Consider the following 17,646-nt stretch of genomic DNA (forward strand, 5'->3'; position numbering starts at 1 on the left):
AGATGCAGAGACACTCTACCTTCAGCTGCAGCTCCCACGCAAAGACCAGCCCAGAGAAAGTGTCGTACTGCATTAAAATGAGCTGCCCACTTCCCCTCTTTCCACATCTGTTTCTCATGCTGCTGGCAGGATATAACCTGTAAAACACAGACGGCTGGCAATAGACACGATGAGGGGGAAGGTAATCACCCCTCACCACAAATCTGGAATAAGCACATTCAGCAGCTTGTCAGAAACATCCAGACTTTTATCGCCGGCCTGTTTACGAATCTGACCTCATCTCATAGAGCATGTTGTTATGAGTGTTTACAAGAAAAAAGAGGGAGTGCCTGAGGGAGGTGGAGGAAGGTAGAGGGGAGAGAGTAAAGGTTGATAAGTTGGAGGGAGGAGGAGATGCAGGGACAACTCTGGCAGATGAGAGAGACAGAGGGATGGACACGTGAAGGGGAAAGTGCAGACTCTGTGGAAAACTGAGCCTGAATGGAGGAGTGGCTGCTGCTGCTGACGGAGGGGACAGGGCTCAGCCCCCTCGCTCCTGGAGGAAAGAAGCACAGTCAAACACGTCTGGCATGATGTGGACAACAATTGTCCTCCTGCTCCTTTTGCCTCATCCGCTCTCCTCCACAGTATGTACAATATGCTTGTCAAAAATGTTTTTGACTCTGGTCAGTTGTCTGTCTCGTCACTGTCAGGAATTATTATGGTGACGTTCTTCAGGAAACTCAGAGAGATTTAAGAGCTTGGATTTTGGCTTCGTGGATGGATGATAGGTCATGATTTGTCTTTTCTTTTACATCAATATTATATGTTGTGTGTAGTATGAGAGGATTGTTATAACTGATGCATTTAAGTTAAAGGAGCGCTTTTGTTGTTGTTGGTCAAGGTGGAGAAGACTCATGCTATGTGTACTGCTGTTTGAGCTCAGAAATCTCAATCGTATAATGACTTTTTTTTTACCAATAATTAATTCTAAACACTCCATTCTGCAGGCACAGAGTTATAATATTTCAAACTGCTCAAGAAATAAGTGTCTTTATCTTGAAAAACTCAAGAAATTACACAGTTTTTTGAAAGTGCTGATTCTAGAGTTGTTTTGTATTGAAATAAATATCAAAATATTCCTTCCTTTGCAAGAATATAAAACATACTTAATTCAGATGACAAATAAACATAAAGCAAAACAAAGAGAACAAAATGCTCCACTTTATGTCAACATTTTAATACATATATAATTTTTTTTAATTCAAATGTGGATTTTCTTCTCATTATGTCAATCTATCCAGCCTCAGTTGAAAAGAGAGACTTTTCAAGAGCTGACACACAAAGTTTAAGGGGAGTTCAATCTATGACAAAACATCACATGAGTGTGTCATATTTCAAGTATATGAAATCTGAATTTGTAAAGTACCTTCTGACAGATAAATACAGTGGAGAAAAAAAGTACAACAATTTGTAAGTGTGAAGCAGTTGACACAAGTTTTCTTCTACTGTGCTTAACCCGCCATGACAAGACCAGCAGACAAGGAAAAAACAAAAGAATAATAGTTAAATCTGTAATCGTCCATGCACCTGAAGTAACATATCCCAAGCTTCTCACAGTTATACATCACAGAGTGGTTGATACAAATTTCACTTTGGTTTTTCTCTTTATTTCCAGGACACAGAAAATAGCACAGGTTTTAACCAATCAGAAATAGATAGTGAGGACTTCTCTGACGCTTCTGTCAAAGGCCAGACACCTGTCGGAGGGGTCAAAGGTCGGGATACATGCTCCATTCCGTGTGATATCACAGTCAAGCTGCTGCGGGATGAGAAACATTCAGTGTGTGGTAAAAAAAATCCATCTATCTATCTATCTATCTATCTGTCTATCTATCTATCTATCTATCTATCTATTAAATATCTATCTAAAATGATTGTGTGTGTGTGTGTGTGTTTTTTTTTTGTGTGTGTATGTGTGTGTATTTGTGTGTGTGTGTGTGTGTGTGCAGGCCAGCTGCAGCAGTCTCTGTTGTCGTTTGGACGCAGCACCAGGAAGCTGATCAGGGATGTGATGGAGGAGCAGCAGAGGGCTCTGGACATCCTCAGCAGTCAGGTAAGGTCTAAGTCTTCTTTTCTCCTGTTAGCGACATGAGTTTCAAAGCACCCGATTGGCCGGCCTCGTATACAGTAGTGTCACACATTTCCAGGTCACGGAGCTGATGACCAAAGTGCAGACGCTCAGCTTCGAGGTTCAGAGGAGCAACAGTGAGATCTACTCTGTGAGACCTGTGCAGTCCCACGGTAACTCACACACAAACACATACAGCGGTTCAAGATTCATACAGTTGAGTCTTAAATATAAATATACGTTTTCCAGTGATGGAAAATAACTACATGGATTTACTGAAATACTGTACTTAGGTTTTTAACTTGAGCAAGTTTGCTTTGATCAGGACGAGACTGCAGCGACATCAAGGACAGTCTTGTGTCAGTCGTCCCCAAGATCCCCAGTGGGATTTACATCGTCCACCCAGAGAGCACTGACTCTTCATTTGAGGTACATGCTTCATTCAGTCATTCAGAGTCTGCCGCTCGCTCATCAGTCATCGTTATGTAGCTAAATCAAAGCTTGTCCTCCAGGTTTTCTGTGAGATGGACTATATGGGAGGTGGATGGACGGTGGTGCAGAGGAGGACTGATGGTTTGACTGACTTCAAACGGCCGTGGGCTGACTATGCCGATGGATTTGGAAACCTTGCAGGTTGGGCACTGCAGCACAGTAACCAGGGAATTTTTCCTGTCTGATCCATTTAAGCTACAGCAGCCAATGCAAGCTGTGCCACCTGAAAGTTCATCAACAGCTTTTGGGTGAATGATGACTGTGCAACCTTGATAATTTCCGATAAATATCATCACAAAGAAATAAAAAACACTTAAAACATTATATTAGTGAAAGAAACTTCACTTGCTGAGATGCGCTAATGGCAAAAGCTTGATTAATAAGCAGAATGTAGCAGTGTGTCAGAAACTATAGCTAAAAAGAGAAGTTTCACATCAGTTAGATGTTTGGCTTCCTCCCTCAGTGTTTCCCAAACTCCTGGAAACCTGCAACAAATTGCACCCACTTCAAAAAACAGTGCCTTAGATATCAATCAATCAATCATCTCAATCATCTCATAGGGCTTTAACATGGTGGGACATCCTCTGTCCTTAACCCTCAACAACTAAGTCTAACAGTTGGCAACCAGCAGGATGCTGAAGACATGTGTGTTTTAGTGCATTATGGAATAAATTAAACACAACTGCTTGTAAGATTATTTCTATGTATGTGTGTGTTTATGTGTATTTAGGAGAACACTGGTTGGGCCTAAAGAAGATGTTTTACATAATAAACCAGAAAGAAACTCGGTTCCAGCTTCATGTTGCTCTGACCTCCCAGGATGATGTGACTTCTTATGCATCATATGATGATTTCAGCCTGGACAGTGAAACCCAGTTCTTCAGTGTACACTTGGGCCGATATGCAGGCAGTGCAGGTAGGGTATGACTGAATGAATCAAGAAACACCCTCGGACAAATGTGGTCCCACTGTGAATCACGTGCTTTCTCCATACCCAAGTGCCTTTCAGTATATGTTTTTGTGCAGGCGATGCATTTCGTGGCTATGAACAGGAGCAGAACCAGGACACGGCTCCGTTCAGCGCCTCAGACGTGGACAACGACGGCTGCAACCCTTTCTGCTCTATCGACAACCGCACGGTGGAGAGCTGCAGCACTCAGCACAACCACACAGGATGGTGGTTCAACCAGTGCGGACTGGCAAACCTCAACGGCTCTCCTGAGGATGCAGAGCAGAGCCAAGGGCAGAGGACAAACATTCTGTGGGACACCTGGAGACAGAACGGCGTCCCTCACACCATCAAATCTGTCACGATAAAGATCAGGAGGATTGCAACCAACAACTGACACATTGTCAGGCACAGGTTCAGAACTGTATAAGTTGCACTGCATCTTTGTACAGCACAAAGTTTTAATAAAACCTTTTCTGAAAAAAAGTGGGTGTGTCTGGGTTCGCAGAGAGCTGTGTCCTTTCAGGACCCACATCATGATACATTTAGACTGCACCCTGCACCTGCAAGTATATGTATTTAGACAGAAATTAACTTGAAAAAACCTGTCTCCCATTAATATAAAGTTTTATTATCATATAAGATATTAAATATGAGTATTAATTTTATAGTAAAATTACAAACTTAAATATTAGATATCTGAGTATCAATTTAGCTAACAAGAGACTGAACAAACTGCCAAGTTTATTTTAAATGTCATATTTTCAAGTATTTAAAAATGTATAAAAAGGTAATCACTGATGGGAAATATATGTAGGCCAGTATCCATGTATACATTTATTTAATTTGTATCTATAGAATATATTACAGTCATTTGTTTTCTAAATATGTATCCATTGTCACCTATTCTATATATACAACCTGTTTAAATATTTGAATTACTTTTAAAGTGTGTGCTGCTGGAGTCACAACTTGTAAAATACATACACACATACATACATACAAATGAACAGTGTACTTACACACAATGTGGTACTTTTATATGAATGATGACTAGTTCTTTAGTCAACTAAAGATGAAAAACAATCTCCTCTTAATTGTGCTGAGATATTTGCATATCACTCAATAGTTTCTTCAGGCAGGCTCCATAAGGGCCAGTCTTGTTCGTTGCTGCTGTGGTCCTGAATTGTAATGATTTTGAATGTTAGAGCATGCTTATGCCTGGACCACTCAGGGAGGGAATTAGAATTCCTCAACTGAAATCTCATTCAGTTCAGACCCTTCACTGCAGGATCAGGTAATTGCTGATACAGGCCAAGCTAGGGGAGGTTAACCTTCTTTCACATTTAAACACAGCTTTAAACTTTTCCGGTGTCTGTAGGATTCCCCAACTGAAATCTCCATCCGTTCCGACCCTTCACTGCAGGACAAGATCATTCCTGATCTACATGCCGAGTCAGTGGGAGCTGAACCTTCATTGGACTTTAACCAGTGCCCTACATTTCTCTTATGGCGTGTCTCTTCATCCTATTGAGAGTTATTGGCTGATTCGTCTTGGTTTGGTGAATCGTTTGATTTTTCCAGATGTTTGGTTTCCTCTTCATAAAGCAGGTGAACCCCTGTTATAAAACGGTGATTAAGAGCATCCTTGGGACTAATTCTATGTGCAGCTGATGTATGCAGACAGCATTTCAGGAAGTCTAAAAAGGCCATATCTTCAGGCTTGTTTACTTTTTGCATCATCCAAATACTTGGCCAAGTTAAAACGTGTCCAGGCAATGTTTGTACGGCCAGGGTACTCCTGTTGTGTCCTTAGTCTCCAAACTCCAGTCTGATCATCACAGATGAAATACCTCCGGCTGTATTTTCCAGCAAGTAACTGTTGATCATCTGGCTGGCCCAGCAAGTGCACCACAGTTTCCATCCAATGATACGTACAGTGCTTAGGGAAGAGGTTATTGCCAAAGTACATATATGCCATGACACAGCCTACTCCCCACATATCGACAACCTCTGACAAGGGGAGGCCCAAGACTACTTCTGGAGCCCTGAATGCAGTAGCCTGCATGGTCATTCCAACTCTCAATTGGCTCACTGGAAGAGCCAGTCCTAAGTCGATCAGCTTGATTTTGAAGGGCAGATTTCTGTGATTGACAAGCATTATGTTGTCAGGTTTCAGGTCCGTATGAAGTATCCCAATATTCTTCAGGCCATCAAATGCCACCAGTAGCTGTTGAGTCACGTAACCAATTTCAGGGATCTTCAGGGTGGACTTATTCTCTTTCATCAGGGCATGAAGGCTCCTGTCAAGCATTTCAAAAGCCAGACAAGACACGTTTTTGAACGAGAAATTTTCAATTAATTTCACGATGTTGTTTTGGTCAGGGTCAAGAGCCTTGATCTTTTTTAACATCGCCATTTCTCTCTGAATGCCTTCCCCTTATACTTTTGTGTGGATTTTTATCTACACATGTTCTTTCGTGTATAGGTTGACACATTGGAATGGACGACTTTGCCAAACATTCCCTCTCCATTAAAGCCATATACTTTATAGCTGAAAATATTGCTGTGGAGTATATCCTCTATTTTTACTGCCTTCTCCATGCTGGTTCTCAATGTTGATGCTGTGTAAAACACTTTTGAAAGTAAATATTTTTTCCAAATGCTGTTGACTGAAAATAACCTGCCATTAAACATTCCCGCTGTTATATTTGATATCAATAGCGACATTGATCTCTTTGTTCAGTCATTGACATCATACAGAACAAAGTGGAAGATCAAAAATGATCAAAAGATCAGCCTAGCCTCAACAATTGAAATGCAATGGACAAATTAAAGGAAACACTGAATAATTTATTCACTTTTTAAGTTAATGATAGTATTTGTTTCTCTCTGTCATTTTGGAGATTTTTAGGAAAACAAAAAAATGCACTTCCTATAAATATTTGAACTAAGTGGTTTACTAGCTGAAATGTCCTCAAGCTGAAAGTTGTGATGATAATTAAAATTGTCTGAGGCATGTTTAAGTGGCGTTATTAAAGAACAATCTAAACAGTGACTGTCCCCATACAGGTATATGAAGCTACCTGTGTGTTATATTATTTTCGCCTGCGGCTTTGATCGAGTTCCTGCGATACAATAAAAAAACTGATTATAAAAAATAATAAACATTTTGACATTTTCATACATGTATATTTCAGATATAAATATCCTCCAACACTTTTTACACTTAAGACTCACCCACCCCACCATAGTGGTCAGTAGCTAATGGGGGAATTAAACATTAATTCATCACCACTGGAGGGAGCCAGCAGCTCTGTTCTGCCCTGCCATGCAACTTCCTGGCGTTAAAGATCCAGAGTGTGCGAGTGTGATGCAAAAGTTAAATAACATTATTACCTTTGAGGAAAAATTCAGCCAAGAGATGTAGCTGAGGTGTGATTAGCAAACACAGCTTTGTGTGAGTGTGCATGTGTGGATCCATTGGCAAAACGCAGACAGAAGACAAGACCACCCAAAGAGCCAGAGTTCCACCAATGTTATCACCAGAATCTGTGGTACTAAAACACACACACACACACACACACACACACACACACACACACACACACACACACACACACACACACACAGAGAGTTGCGCTTATCCACTCACTGCCCCCAAATAAGAGTGTGTATGTTTGAGCTGACAGTGTTTACATCCAAATCTTAGGTCTGTTCCGTTCCGAAGGGGAAGTCTTAACAAACTATTGCTGGTGTCATTTATCAGAGATTAGCCCTCTTACCCCTATTCTCAAATATGATGCGTTTACACCTTGAAACGTCCAAAGTGACTAAGCTTCAGCAACGAGGCCCTTAAAAGGCAATTTTCAGGGCCACAAACATAAATCAGAGACTCTGCTTTATCAGTTTTTTTTATTATTGTTGAGATAATCCTGTCATATAATGTGAAGTTTTTTTGGGGGATATTCATATTAAAACTGGGAAGGCGAACGAGTGTTGCAGGGCGCAGTGTACTATCAGACAAGAAAAGCTAAATTAAAGGTTTTTACAAGTGTGTGTGTGAGTGAGAGTGTGTTCTTGTCATGTTCTTGACTCACCTTTAAACTGCTGATGAGGTTATGCATGTTTGTGTTCTTAAACAGACATATATGTATACATATTGTGTTTGCGTGCCGAGTAAGACGTCGTTTTCCCACAGTGGACAAGGATCAGTGGAGAGTGGGAGCACACAGGAAGCAAAGTCTCCTAAGAATTTGAACCCTGGGGAATCTCATCTGCTGTTCATCAGCCATCAGTCACGCCACACACACACACACACACACACACACACACACACACACACACACACACACACAAACACACACACTGACACAATTGAACATGTACTCTAAACACTGCAGTTTAAAATAACGTTTTACAGCCTGAGCTTTGAAGCAGCTGCTGAAACCCAATATTTGGAGAATGCTCCACTGCTGAAAATGTATGTACATTTTTTACTGATTAGACGTCAGTGTGTTCATTCATAGCACTGAGCTGCCCTCCACATCTGTCCAGTTCAACGAGTCACGTAAATAAAAGTATAGTGGGACCCAGAAGGGAGCATTCTTTCAAAAAAGGACATAGAAAAAAAAAAAGGGGGGGAGGGAGACGGAGGGAGTGTCATTCCACAGGCACTTGATTACTCGCTCGCATCAAGCTGGAGCAGACCCTCAATTGTTGACCACTTGCAGGATGAACCACAAACCACTGGAGGCTTATTATAACAGCCGGCCTGTGGGTTACACTAACAGCCCGCGGGCCAGGAGCCGTGATAACCTATTGACCCACGATGATTTGGGAGAGGACAACTGCTGCACTGCTGGACGAAGCTTTGGGTAACTCTTTGATTTACTTTCCCTATTGAGGGGCAGATGTTCATGTTTTGGTCTAGTGTGTTTCTGTGCTTTGTTATCAGTATAAAGTGTAAAGTCCTTTTTCAAACTTATTGTTTTCAGCATACATGGTCCAAAGCTGTTCTGTCTATAAAAAAGATTCTAGATTCTTAAATATTAATTTAAAAGCCTTCAAAGAGATGGGGAAAAGGATTTTGTCCAGCATGTCTACTACATGTTCCCTGTATGAGACACATACTTCATTGTTTTAACACTGAAAAAACTGAATATGGTACATGATCCAATGATTCTAAAGGATCAAAATGTAACTTGGTGTTATCTGAAATAACGGTTTAAAACACATAATTCTAATAAGCTCTACTGCTTGAATACTTAATCTCTCTCTAGTAGTATATATACAGTATATTTATTTCATTTTCATTTAGATTTGGTCAACTATGTGGAAGTTTGTAGTCTCTCTCGTATTATGTTTAACGTGTAACTTGGAGATAATTTATTTTTATTTTAGAGCTACAGCTACAACCTTTGGATTCATGCAGTTTCTCTGTTTAGATTTATATTTACTGTAGTTAAATAAAAATAATTTATCTAATTTCATAAACTCTGGTTATTGTTGTTAAATGTGAAACTGAGATGAGACAAGCTCCTGATGAGTGGTTTCCAAAATGGCTTCAGTGTGTGTGTTTTTCATGTGTGTGGGTTTGTGGGTATGTGTGTATGTGTGTGCGTGTACAGGTCTCATGTTGTGGGGACATAAATATGTCACATTTTGGGGACTTTCCTTGTGGAGACAAAATGTCCTCATAACATAAATCATAAAATGTATAAAGGTTCAGGATTGGATTCAATTAAGGTTAGGGTTGGGTTTAGTTTGGGGGAAGTATTAGGGTTAGGCAACTATGGTCAAGGTTAGAGTCTCCGGGAAATCAATGTAGGCCAATGTAATTACCTCTGAAGTGATGAAGTCATGTGTGTGTGTGCAGGCCTATAAGCTACCATGTGGACCTTATATACTGTGTGTTTCTACAGCTACAGCAGCTCGGAGATGCAGCTCATGGCTCGCCTCAGTGCCGTTAAACGACGCCAGGCCCTTCGTGGTCCTTCCTACATGTTCTCTGCACCTTCAGTCAGCCTGTCTGAGGTTGAGCAGCGTTTCCTGGAGGCAGCCGAGTACGGCAACATACCAGAGGTGCGACGCATGTTGCTCGGCATGCCCAACTTGAATGTCAATGCTGTGGACTACATGGGCCAGAATGCATTGCAGCTGGCTGTGGCCAATGAGCATCTGGAGGTGACAGAGCTGCTGCTGGGGAGGGCGGATTTGGCCAGAGTGGGTGACGCCCTTCTGTTAGCCATCAGTAAGACGTGTCCATTTGAATGAGTCCAACTGCATTCTGCATTCTATTGGCTTATCCTTATATAATGTTGTCATGTACATCAGTCATATATTAGCACGATATAAAATGTACATACTACTTGTATAACAATTCCTCAATGTTTAGCTATTTTAATGTATCCAATAGCGCTTGTGCTGCATAAAGCTCCACATGCTATTTCACTGTTACAAACGGCTTCGTGCTGCAACTCAAAACCTATTAGACTGAGCTGAAACTGTAAAGTTGTGAGACCTAGAACAGAAATAAGAATGCTCAGAATACTCCGAGTTGGGTGATATTCCAATAACATGTTGCCCTGTGTCTGTCTGTGCGTCCGCGTTGTAGGTAAAGGTTATGTTCGTATCACAGAGACCCTGTTGAGTCACCCTGCATTTAGAGATACCCATCGTCAAACAGCGAGCCCTGCTCAAGTTGACATGTTGGATGACTTCTACGCTTATGATGAGGACGGGACGAGGTAAGACATTGGGAAGGAAGATGTGCGACAAAAAATTGTACACCAGTGACATGAAGATCTAAATTCTCTGCCATGTTGGGGAGTCCTGAATATATTGTATAAGGGGTTCGACTTACCTTTTTGTTGCTTTGTAAAATGTTCTTTGTGTTGATTCCCATAGGTTTTCTCATGATGTGACTCCAGTGATACTTGCAGCACACTGCCAGGAATACGAGATAGTTCACACCCTGCTGAGTAAAGGCGCTCGCATCGATCACCCCCATGACTACTTCTGCAGCTGCGACTCGTGTAACTACCAGCAGCAGTTTGACTCCTTCAGCCACTCGCGATCAAGGATCAATGCCTACAGAGGCCTCGCCAGTCCTGCTTACCTCTCCTTGTCCAATGAGGACCCAGTGCTGGCCGCCCTGGAGCTCAGCAATGAACTGGCCATGCTGGCCAATATTGAGAAAGAATTTAAGGTACACATACTAAAGATCATACATGACCACCAACAACAATTGTGCAAACACAAGTCCTCTAAGATGACATTGCACATTCGTTACTCCTACAATTTCCCCTTGTGGTGTTTGTAGAACGACTACTGCCGCCTGTCGAGCCAGTGTAAGGACTATGTGGTGGGCCTCCTGGATCTGTGCCGCAGCACAGAGGAGGTGGAGGCCATACTGAGCGGGGAAGAAGACTCTGAAGACAGCTATGGTCTCCCAGGCCGGCCCTCCCTCACAAGGCTCAAATTAGCCATCAAATATGAACTTAAAAAGGTTAGTATGCTCACAAACAGGGAACAACAGTGAGGTAAGGTAGAGTTAATGTATTATAGTCATGTAAGAGTTTTAATACAGACTAGAAACACAGTGAAAAAATGTCACTTTGTATTGTGACTCCGTGCTGACAACAGGTGGCAGGTGGCATTATATTTTCAGGTTGTCGAATGTCCTATTTCTTTTATACGATATCTCTGGAACACCTTGAAGGAATTTCTTCATATTTGGTACAAATGTTCAGTTGCACTCACGGATGAACAGATTCGATTTCGGTGGTCGAAGGTCAAAGACACAACGACCTCATGTAGACTTAGTTTGTTGACAACTGTAGGTGTTTCTGCTCTGAACCACTGTGTCCATGTGTCCTTCTCTCTTTAGTTTGTGGCTCATCCTAACTGCCAGCAGCAGCTGCTCGGTATCTGGTTTGAGAATCTCCCCGGCCTGAGACAACAGACCACTGCTATCAAACTGCTGGTGGTGCTGGCGGTGGCTATTGGACTTCCTGGACTGGCGGTGGCTTACTGGATCGCTCCGTGCAGCAGAGTAGGACCCTCATATTAACTCCTACACATCCAAACCTGACTTCAAGTCCCCACTGGAGGTTTTCTCTCATCCCACGGGTGTTCCTTCTCTCTCATCCAGGTGGGGAAAGTAATGCGCAGCCCCTTCATGAGGTTTGTGGCCCATGCCTCGTCCTTCACAATTTTCCTGGGTCTTCTCATCATGAATGCCGCCGACCGTTTCGCAGGCACCACCCATCTACCAAACATGACCCACCATCAGCACCCAGGAGGAGCACATCTCAAGTCGGACCCACTGCTGCTCTACCGCATGACCACAACGCCCTTCACATGCATGGAGATCCTGATCATTTCATGGGTCATCGGTGAGCATTAGATGATCGGGATCATTTAAAACGTCATGTCTTTCAGGGTTTAATGTTTTCAGAACTGCAGATGAGAGAGCAGGAACATGACTCTGTCATCATGTACTTTGTGCAGGTATGATCTGGGCTGAGGTGAAGGAGATCTGGAGTCAGGGACCGGGGGAGTATCTGGTCGAGCCGTGGAACTTCCTGGACTTTGCGATGCTGGCGATCTTCCTCGCTTCCTTTTTCTGCCGCTTCTCTGCTTTGAGACAAGCTGACTTAGCCCAGACCTATGTACACACACACTACACAACGCTGATTAATGTCACACTGCCCCCCGAGATACACTACTTCACACTGGGTGAGCATGCTCACACACCTGCAAAAATTAACAACCATCCTTTACTTCCTGTATAAAAGTACAAACAGCAGCAGTAAGTTAGCACATGAAGGTCCTGTACACAAAGGTGAAAGAAAAACTGCTTTTAAGGAAGAGCTGGGGCAGGCAGACGACAGGCTGGTGGCTGGGTGAGAATGTGCAGAAGATCCTGTGAGCTGGAGAAAAGGCAGGCGGGTTGGCCCTGGCGATCCCGAGGCACAGGAGGAAAATAGCATTAGGAGATTCACCGAGTTCAATAAAAAAGAGAATAAAACAGATGAAACGTTTACTAATCCCATTTTGAATTTAAAAAAATTGGAGGTGACCCTAAGTAGCCATTGTTTAGTTCAGTTGTTTCCATCATTTCATTTTGAGAGCCTGTAAAATAGACACACTTTACTAAGTCACAGATGGAACACACGTCTTTGACAGGAACTAGAAGCCACAAGGACCAAATACTATTCACCAATTTACATGAAAAGCTAAATTTTATATTTTTTTCGGGAAATGCATATTTGTGGAAAAGTATTTGGACTACGACATTTCTCTTTGAACTTCAAGAACAAAGTTCAAAGACTATTTTGTTTAAAGAGTCGACCGACAGCTATGTGAGCTGCGAGTGTTCCATCTTTACACACGTCCCTCTTCTAAACAGACAATGAGTTAATGTGCAAAAAGAGAAAGCATTTCCTTGTTACCAAAACTGGTTCTGAAGAACAATCTCAAAAATGTATTTACACATGGTGTTTTGTTAAAGCAGTCAAGCGCTAACGTTATTAGTTTGTTATATTCTTAAAATGTTGACTTTTAATACAACATTTTAAGTTTATTCTTTCTTTTTTGTTAGGGTTAGGTTTGTTTTTTTCCACCTTCTGTTTAATCCCTCTAATCATGATGAATTGACATGGACTGGCTTTATTCATATTCCTTCTCTGTGTCCTAATGGAGTTGTATTTATTAAAAAACCTCCTCAATCTGCAATGAAAGCACAACTACATGCCTGAAAAAGAAAATAGTTTTACAAAATTGATTTGCTGAAATTCACTAACATGTCCGAGCTTTGTTTTTGCAGCACGTATCTACTGGCTGCCGTCAGATCCCCAGCTGGTGTCGGAGGGCCTGTATGCAGTTGCAGTGGTGCTGAGCTTCTCTCGGATTGCTTACATCCTCCCAGCCAACGAGAGCTTCGGTCCACTGCAGATCTCTTTAGGGAGGACGGTCAAGGACATCTTCAAGTTCATGGTCATCTTCCTCCTGGTCTTCCTGGCGTTCATGATCGGCATGTTCAACCTGTACTCCTACTACCTGGGGGCAAAAGAGAACGACGCCTTCACCACGTGAGACCTTCAGATTTGTACACCACAATATCAACCTTAAGATAGGTCATACACATTTTATTTCCCGATCTGTTTTGTCAAAATCTAGCTTTAATGTGAACTCAGTCATAGCTTTAATTCATTTTTATCTCCACCATGGAGTTCATGTTTTCCTCAGCGTTTGTCTGTTTGTTTGCAGGCTTTCACAAAAGCTATTGAGCCCATTTTCGTGAAGCTTGGTTGAGGGATGTGGTTTGAGTCAGTGTAGGACGAACTCAATTTTGTTGCAGATCTGGATCAGGGGACAGATCCAGGATTCTTTTTCACTCTGTTGGCATTTATCAACATTTTTATTCATTTGCCAGAGAATAATTCCTGGATCTTGATGACACAAAATAATCTGACATGTTTAGGGACCTGATATTTATGAGTGTCTGTACTTTGGTGCGGATTTAAATATAAACCCAGACCTAGTAAATTTAAATGTGGTTTCATAAGGGGACTTTCTGGCCTTGGTGCAGGTATGCACTCAACTGAGTGCCATTATTATTACACCAGATGTGACAAGCTGGCACAAAAAGGTTGTAAATGCATGATTTACAGATGAATAAGAGCGTGTCTGAAAGTGAATCCACAGATATTTCAAAAGAGTGAGTTCCAACTTAACCAGGGACTGCTCCTCATTGGTCATGGATTAAATGTTGACACAGGTAGTCAGCAACATAACCTACTCAACCAAGGAGTGATTTGTCCTTCTCAAATTAATTGATTTGATGGATTTTTAAAGTCGGCGAGAAAAATAAAGCTAAATCCTAGTTGTATGTGTGAAATAAATTGTCACGTTAAGCTGGGAGGGCCCAGATGCAGGCAAGTTAAATTAGGGTGGTGAAGTTGAATGTGAAAAAAAAACAGCCACGGTCTCCAGTTGGCAGGAAAACAGCACCAAAACATTAGATATATTAATTAATGAAATCTGAAGTTAAACATGAGGAAACATTTTAAAAGACAAAGGGGAACCAGAGACCATATTCCCACAAAATATGCAGAGATACCGAACACAGGTGAAACACATTCAGAACAGAGGCAGACGATTATAAGAATAAAAAAAAAAGGACAAAGACAGGAAGTACAGAAATAAAAATTCAGCACACAAATCCAGAACTCCAATCACAAGGAAAACGAGGTGAACATCCGCAACAGAAAAAGTCCATAAAAAAGGAAACCTTTCGAAAAAGTTCAAAACTGTCTCTCAAAAGATCACAAGAGTTCCCTCTGCTTTACACAATGCATGTTACTGCATTTTTACACAGTTTATTATTGTTCATGAAAAAATAACTTAAGTAGGATTCTTCTTTGTGTGAAAGTTATGATGAAAGTCAAAAAAATGTATAACAGCTTTGATACGGTTGTGCAGCAACACAAACATCGTGTTAAAGACTGCAAGGATTTCACTGTGTGGCCTTTTTCTCACAGAGCGTCTTCAGCGTCTCCTTCATTATGATTAATGGTTGTCTGAACTCCAAAATAACTTTTCTCTCATCTCCCTCCATCTCCCTCTCTGTGCGTCCCTCTAGCCTGGAGGAGAGCTTCAAGACATTATTCTGGGCTATATTTGGTCTGTCTGAGGTCAAATCCGTCGTGATCAACAACGGACACAAATTCATCGAGAACATCGGCTACGTGCTGTACGGGGTCTACAACGTGACCATGGTGATAGTGCTGCTCAACATGCTCATCGCCATGATTAACAGTTCCTTCCAGGAGATTGAGGTGAGTCAAAGAAATGCTGTCCACATAATGACGTCATCATGTGCTTCACGTGCAGGATACATATACAGCAGGGTGCCAAACAAGAGGGGAGGTCAGTGGAGTACTAAGGCCCAACAGTCAATCAATCAAGCTGCATAAAACAAGTTCCACAAATGATTCCCTGGTAAATCAATGAAAAAAAGCCCTATCTCACAAAAAAAAGTTCCTGGACATGCACCAAAATGTGACTGGTTCTTCCCTGAACCATACGGTATCCTTCAAATAAAAAAATTCAAAACCACTTTATTTGGCCAACCATTCCTGGAGATACTGCAACACCAGGTCAATGTGCCAGTGGAATGAGCAAGCCCCTATTTCATCTTCCTGTTTCAGAAATCGAGGGGAGTATCATACATTGAACTGATAGCAACAGATACTACACTTGATCTTAGCCAAAAGGCCTAGAAGGGATTTCACAAACTTTTATGGAAATCAGTTAATTTGTTTTGGTGTAATCCTGCTGAAAAAACAAATGCTGATGAAAACATGAAAACCTCCTTGGTGGAGGTCAAAAGGAATCCAGGCCATAGATCCTTGTCAAAAAATTTGAAAGGAGGGTGTAGAGTTATATTTAAGCCATTTGAAGGCCATGAATATGTATTTTTTAGGGAACAAAGGGTTTGAGGGGCTTTAATAATCTGCTGGAGCGTGTGTGTCCAACGTCATGTGTTGCAGCCGGTGTGTTTTTCTCTTTCATCTCCAACCTGTTTTGTTTTCCCTTTTTAGGATGATGCCGATGTCGAATGGAAGTTTGCTCGGGCCAAACTCTGGTTCTCGTACTTTGAGGAGGGGAGGACGCTCCCTGTGCCCTTTAACCTGGTGCCCAGTCCCAAGTCCATGCTGGGAATGGGCAAAGGTATCAAGACCCTTCTGCTGTACTATGTGGCAGGACACAGAGAGGAGGAACCTGAGTCACAGCTTAATCAGGTACCACATACTGTTCTCATGTTGTGTATAATGCCTGTGCAGCCATTAAGTCCATGGAACCACAGTGGAGCTAGAGATGCAAAAGCCTGAGCACCTCCCAGTGGTTTCTCTGCTGCACTACAAGCTCTAGACCTGACGATAACAAGAAATTAATTTAACTTCAGCTTAATCTTCCAGCTCGGATCTTCAGGATATGGTGCTTCAACCAGCTCGACCAGGTATCAGGTATGTGTTTGTGTCCAGGTATTACTCATGTTGTGGGGACCTAAATCTTTCTACACAGTTTACGGACTGTGAAAGATCAAATTATTTATCAAAATTATTGTTTTAAATTGGGAGCATCTTAATGTTGTTAATTTTTTTTTCTTCCCTACACTGTTTGCAGAAGATCATGAAGCGACTGATAAAACGTTACATCATCAAAGCCCAAGCTGACAGAGAGAGCGACGAGATCACTGAAGGTAAAATCAGCAGAATTATCCCGAGACTGAACCGGTTTTTAATTGTTAACATTCATTTCGGGAATAAAGGTTTCTAAATGTTTTTGTCAGTTTGACTTTAATGTGAGAAACCTGTCATGAATTTTGAAATCTTCTTTTTTGACATGAAGCACTGTGTCTGTTGTTCACTCAGGTGAGCTGAAAGAGATCAAGCAGGACATCTCCAGTCTACGCTATGAGCTGCTCGAGGAGAAATCCCAGAACAAGGACACGCTGGACGGACTGCTGAAGAGAATGGGAGAGATCAGTTCAGCTTCATAGGAGGCAGCACACAAACGAAAAGGGCCTGTTCTGCATCCCTCGATGTAGATAAATAATAATAGCTTTAAAGCTTTGATATAAGAATGTATGTATGTGAATATAAATTTAAAAAAATGTAACTTATCACTTTATGTGGATAAATTATAAGTGGCAGCACATTGTTTAAAGAGGAGATTGTGACGTTTTCACTTACCTACGAAAAACACAGATCAATTTTAACTTAGACATTCACACAAATGGACGCATGTACTTAAAAAATTGTATTGTAAGTACTCGATTTTTAGATTAGTTTCAGGGAATATTTCGTGTAAGCTAAAGGGCAAAACTAGATTGGCCCAACGGTATTATTAACATTTAAATTCAATCAAGCTGCTGTTTAACACACTCATAGATATCAATTTGTAACCCCCATCGTTAATCGAAACAGACTTTACAACACAATAATCCTGCCTGCACACTGAATGAGAAATATTGACTGTTATAAAAAATGATTAAGCTGTTGGTTTTGTCACATCAATTTAA

The 17,646-nt window shown here is 41.5% G+C and overlaps 2 protein-coding genes and 1 pseudogene across 2 annotated transcripts; 2 read left to right on the forward strand and 1 right to left on the reverse strand.

Moving 5' to 3' along the window:
* Positions 1-495: 495 nt before the first annotated feature.
* On the forward strand, positions 496-4,000 carry angptl5 (angiopoietin-like 5). Its single transcript, XM_053441738.1, has 8 exons — positions 496-626; positions 1,658-1,829; positions 1,992-2,095; positions 2,190-2,283; positions 2,436-2,539; positions 2,623-2,743; positions 3,333-3,518; positions 3,629-4,000. The coding sequence occupies exons 1-8, from the start codon at positions 570-572 to the stop codon at positions 3,946-3,948; spliced, it is 1,158 nt and encodes a 385-aa protein (XP_053297713.1). The 5' UTR covers positions 496-569; the 3' UTR covers positions 3,949-4,000.
* Positions 4,001-8,217: 4,217 nt separating this feature from the next.
* On the forward strand, positions 8,218-17,625 carry trpc6a (transient receptor potential cation channel, subfamily C, member 6a). The gene is made up of 14 exons (XM_053441018.1): positions 8,218-8,428; positions 9,476-9,804; positions 10,168-10,300; positions 10,461-10,761; positions 10,876-11,061; positions 11,443-11,607; positions 11,707-11,950; positions 12,066-12,293; positions 13,384-13,648; positions 15,202-15,397; positions 16,163-16,363; positions 16,541-16,588; positions 16,749-16,824; positions 16,997-17,625. Exons 1-14 carry the CDS (start codon positions 8,286-8,288, stop codon positions 17,122-17,124), a joined length of 2,643 nt encoding a protein of 880 aa, XP_053296993.1. The 5' UTR covers positions 8,218-8,285; the 3' UTR covers positions 17,125-17,625.
* On the reverse strand, positions 15,682-15,848 carry LOC128457672 (uncharacterized; annotated as a pseudogene).
* Positions 17,626-17,646: the final 21 nt, after the last annotated feature.

Source organism: Pleuronectes platessa, chromosome 15 (genome assembly GCF_947347685.1).
Source record: "Pleuronectes platessa chromosome 15, fPlePla1.1, whole genome shotgun sequence".
In the NCBI taxonomy this organism is placed as follows: Eukaryota; Metazoa; Chordata; class Actinopteri; order Pleuronectiformes; family Pleuronectidae; genus Pleuronectes; species Pleuronectes platessa.

What these genes read in the sequence shown, in the direction of transcription:
- angptl5 (XM_053441738.1), top strand. Translation starts at nt 570, where the DNA reads ATGATGTGGACAACAATTGTCCTCCTGCTCCTTTTGCCTCATCCGCTC. An exon ending in CTCATCCGCTCTCCTCCACA is followed by an intron (nt 627 to 1,657) that starts GTATGTACAATA and finishes CTTTATTTCCAG; the next exon opens with GACACAGAAAATAGCACAGG. An exon ending in CCGATATGCAGGCAGTGCAG is followed by an intron (nt 3,519 to 3,628) that starts GTAGGGTATGAC and finishes GTTTTTGTGCAG; the next exon opens with GCGATGCATTTCGTGGCTAT.
- trpc6a (XM_053441018.1), top strand. Translation starts at nt 8,286, where the DNA reads ATGAACCACAAACCACTGGAGGCTTATTATAACAGCCGGCCTGTGGGT. An exon ending in GGATCGCTCCGTGCAGCAGA is followed by an intron (nt 11,608 to 11,706) that starts GTAGGACCCTCA and finishes TCTCTCATCCAG; the next exon opens with GTGGGGAAAGTAATGCGCAG. An exon ending in CCAGCTCGACCAGGTATCAG is followed by an intron (nt 16,589 to 16,748) that starts GTATGTGTTTGT and finishes CACTGTTTGCAG; the next exon opens with AAGATCATGAAGCGACTGAT.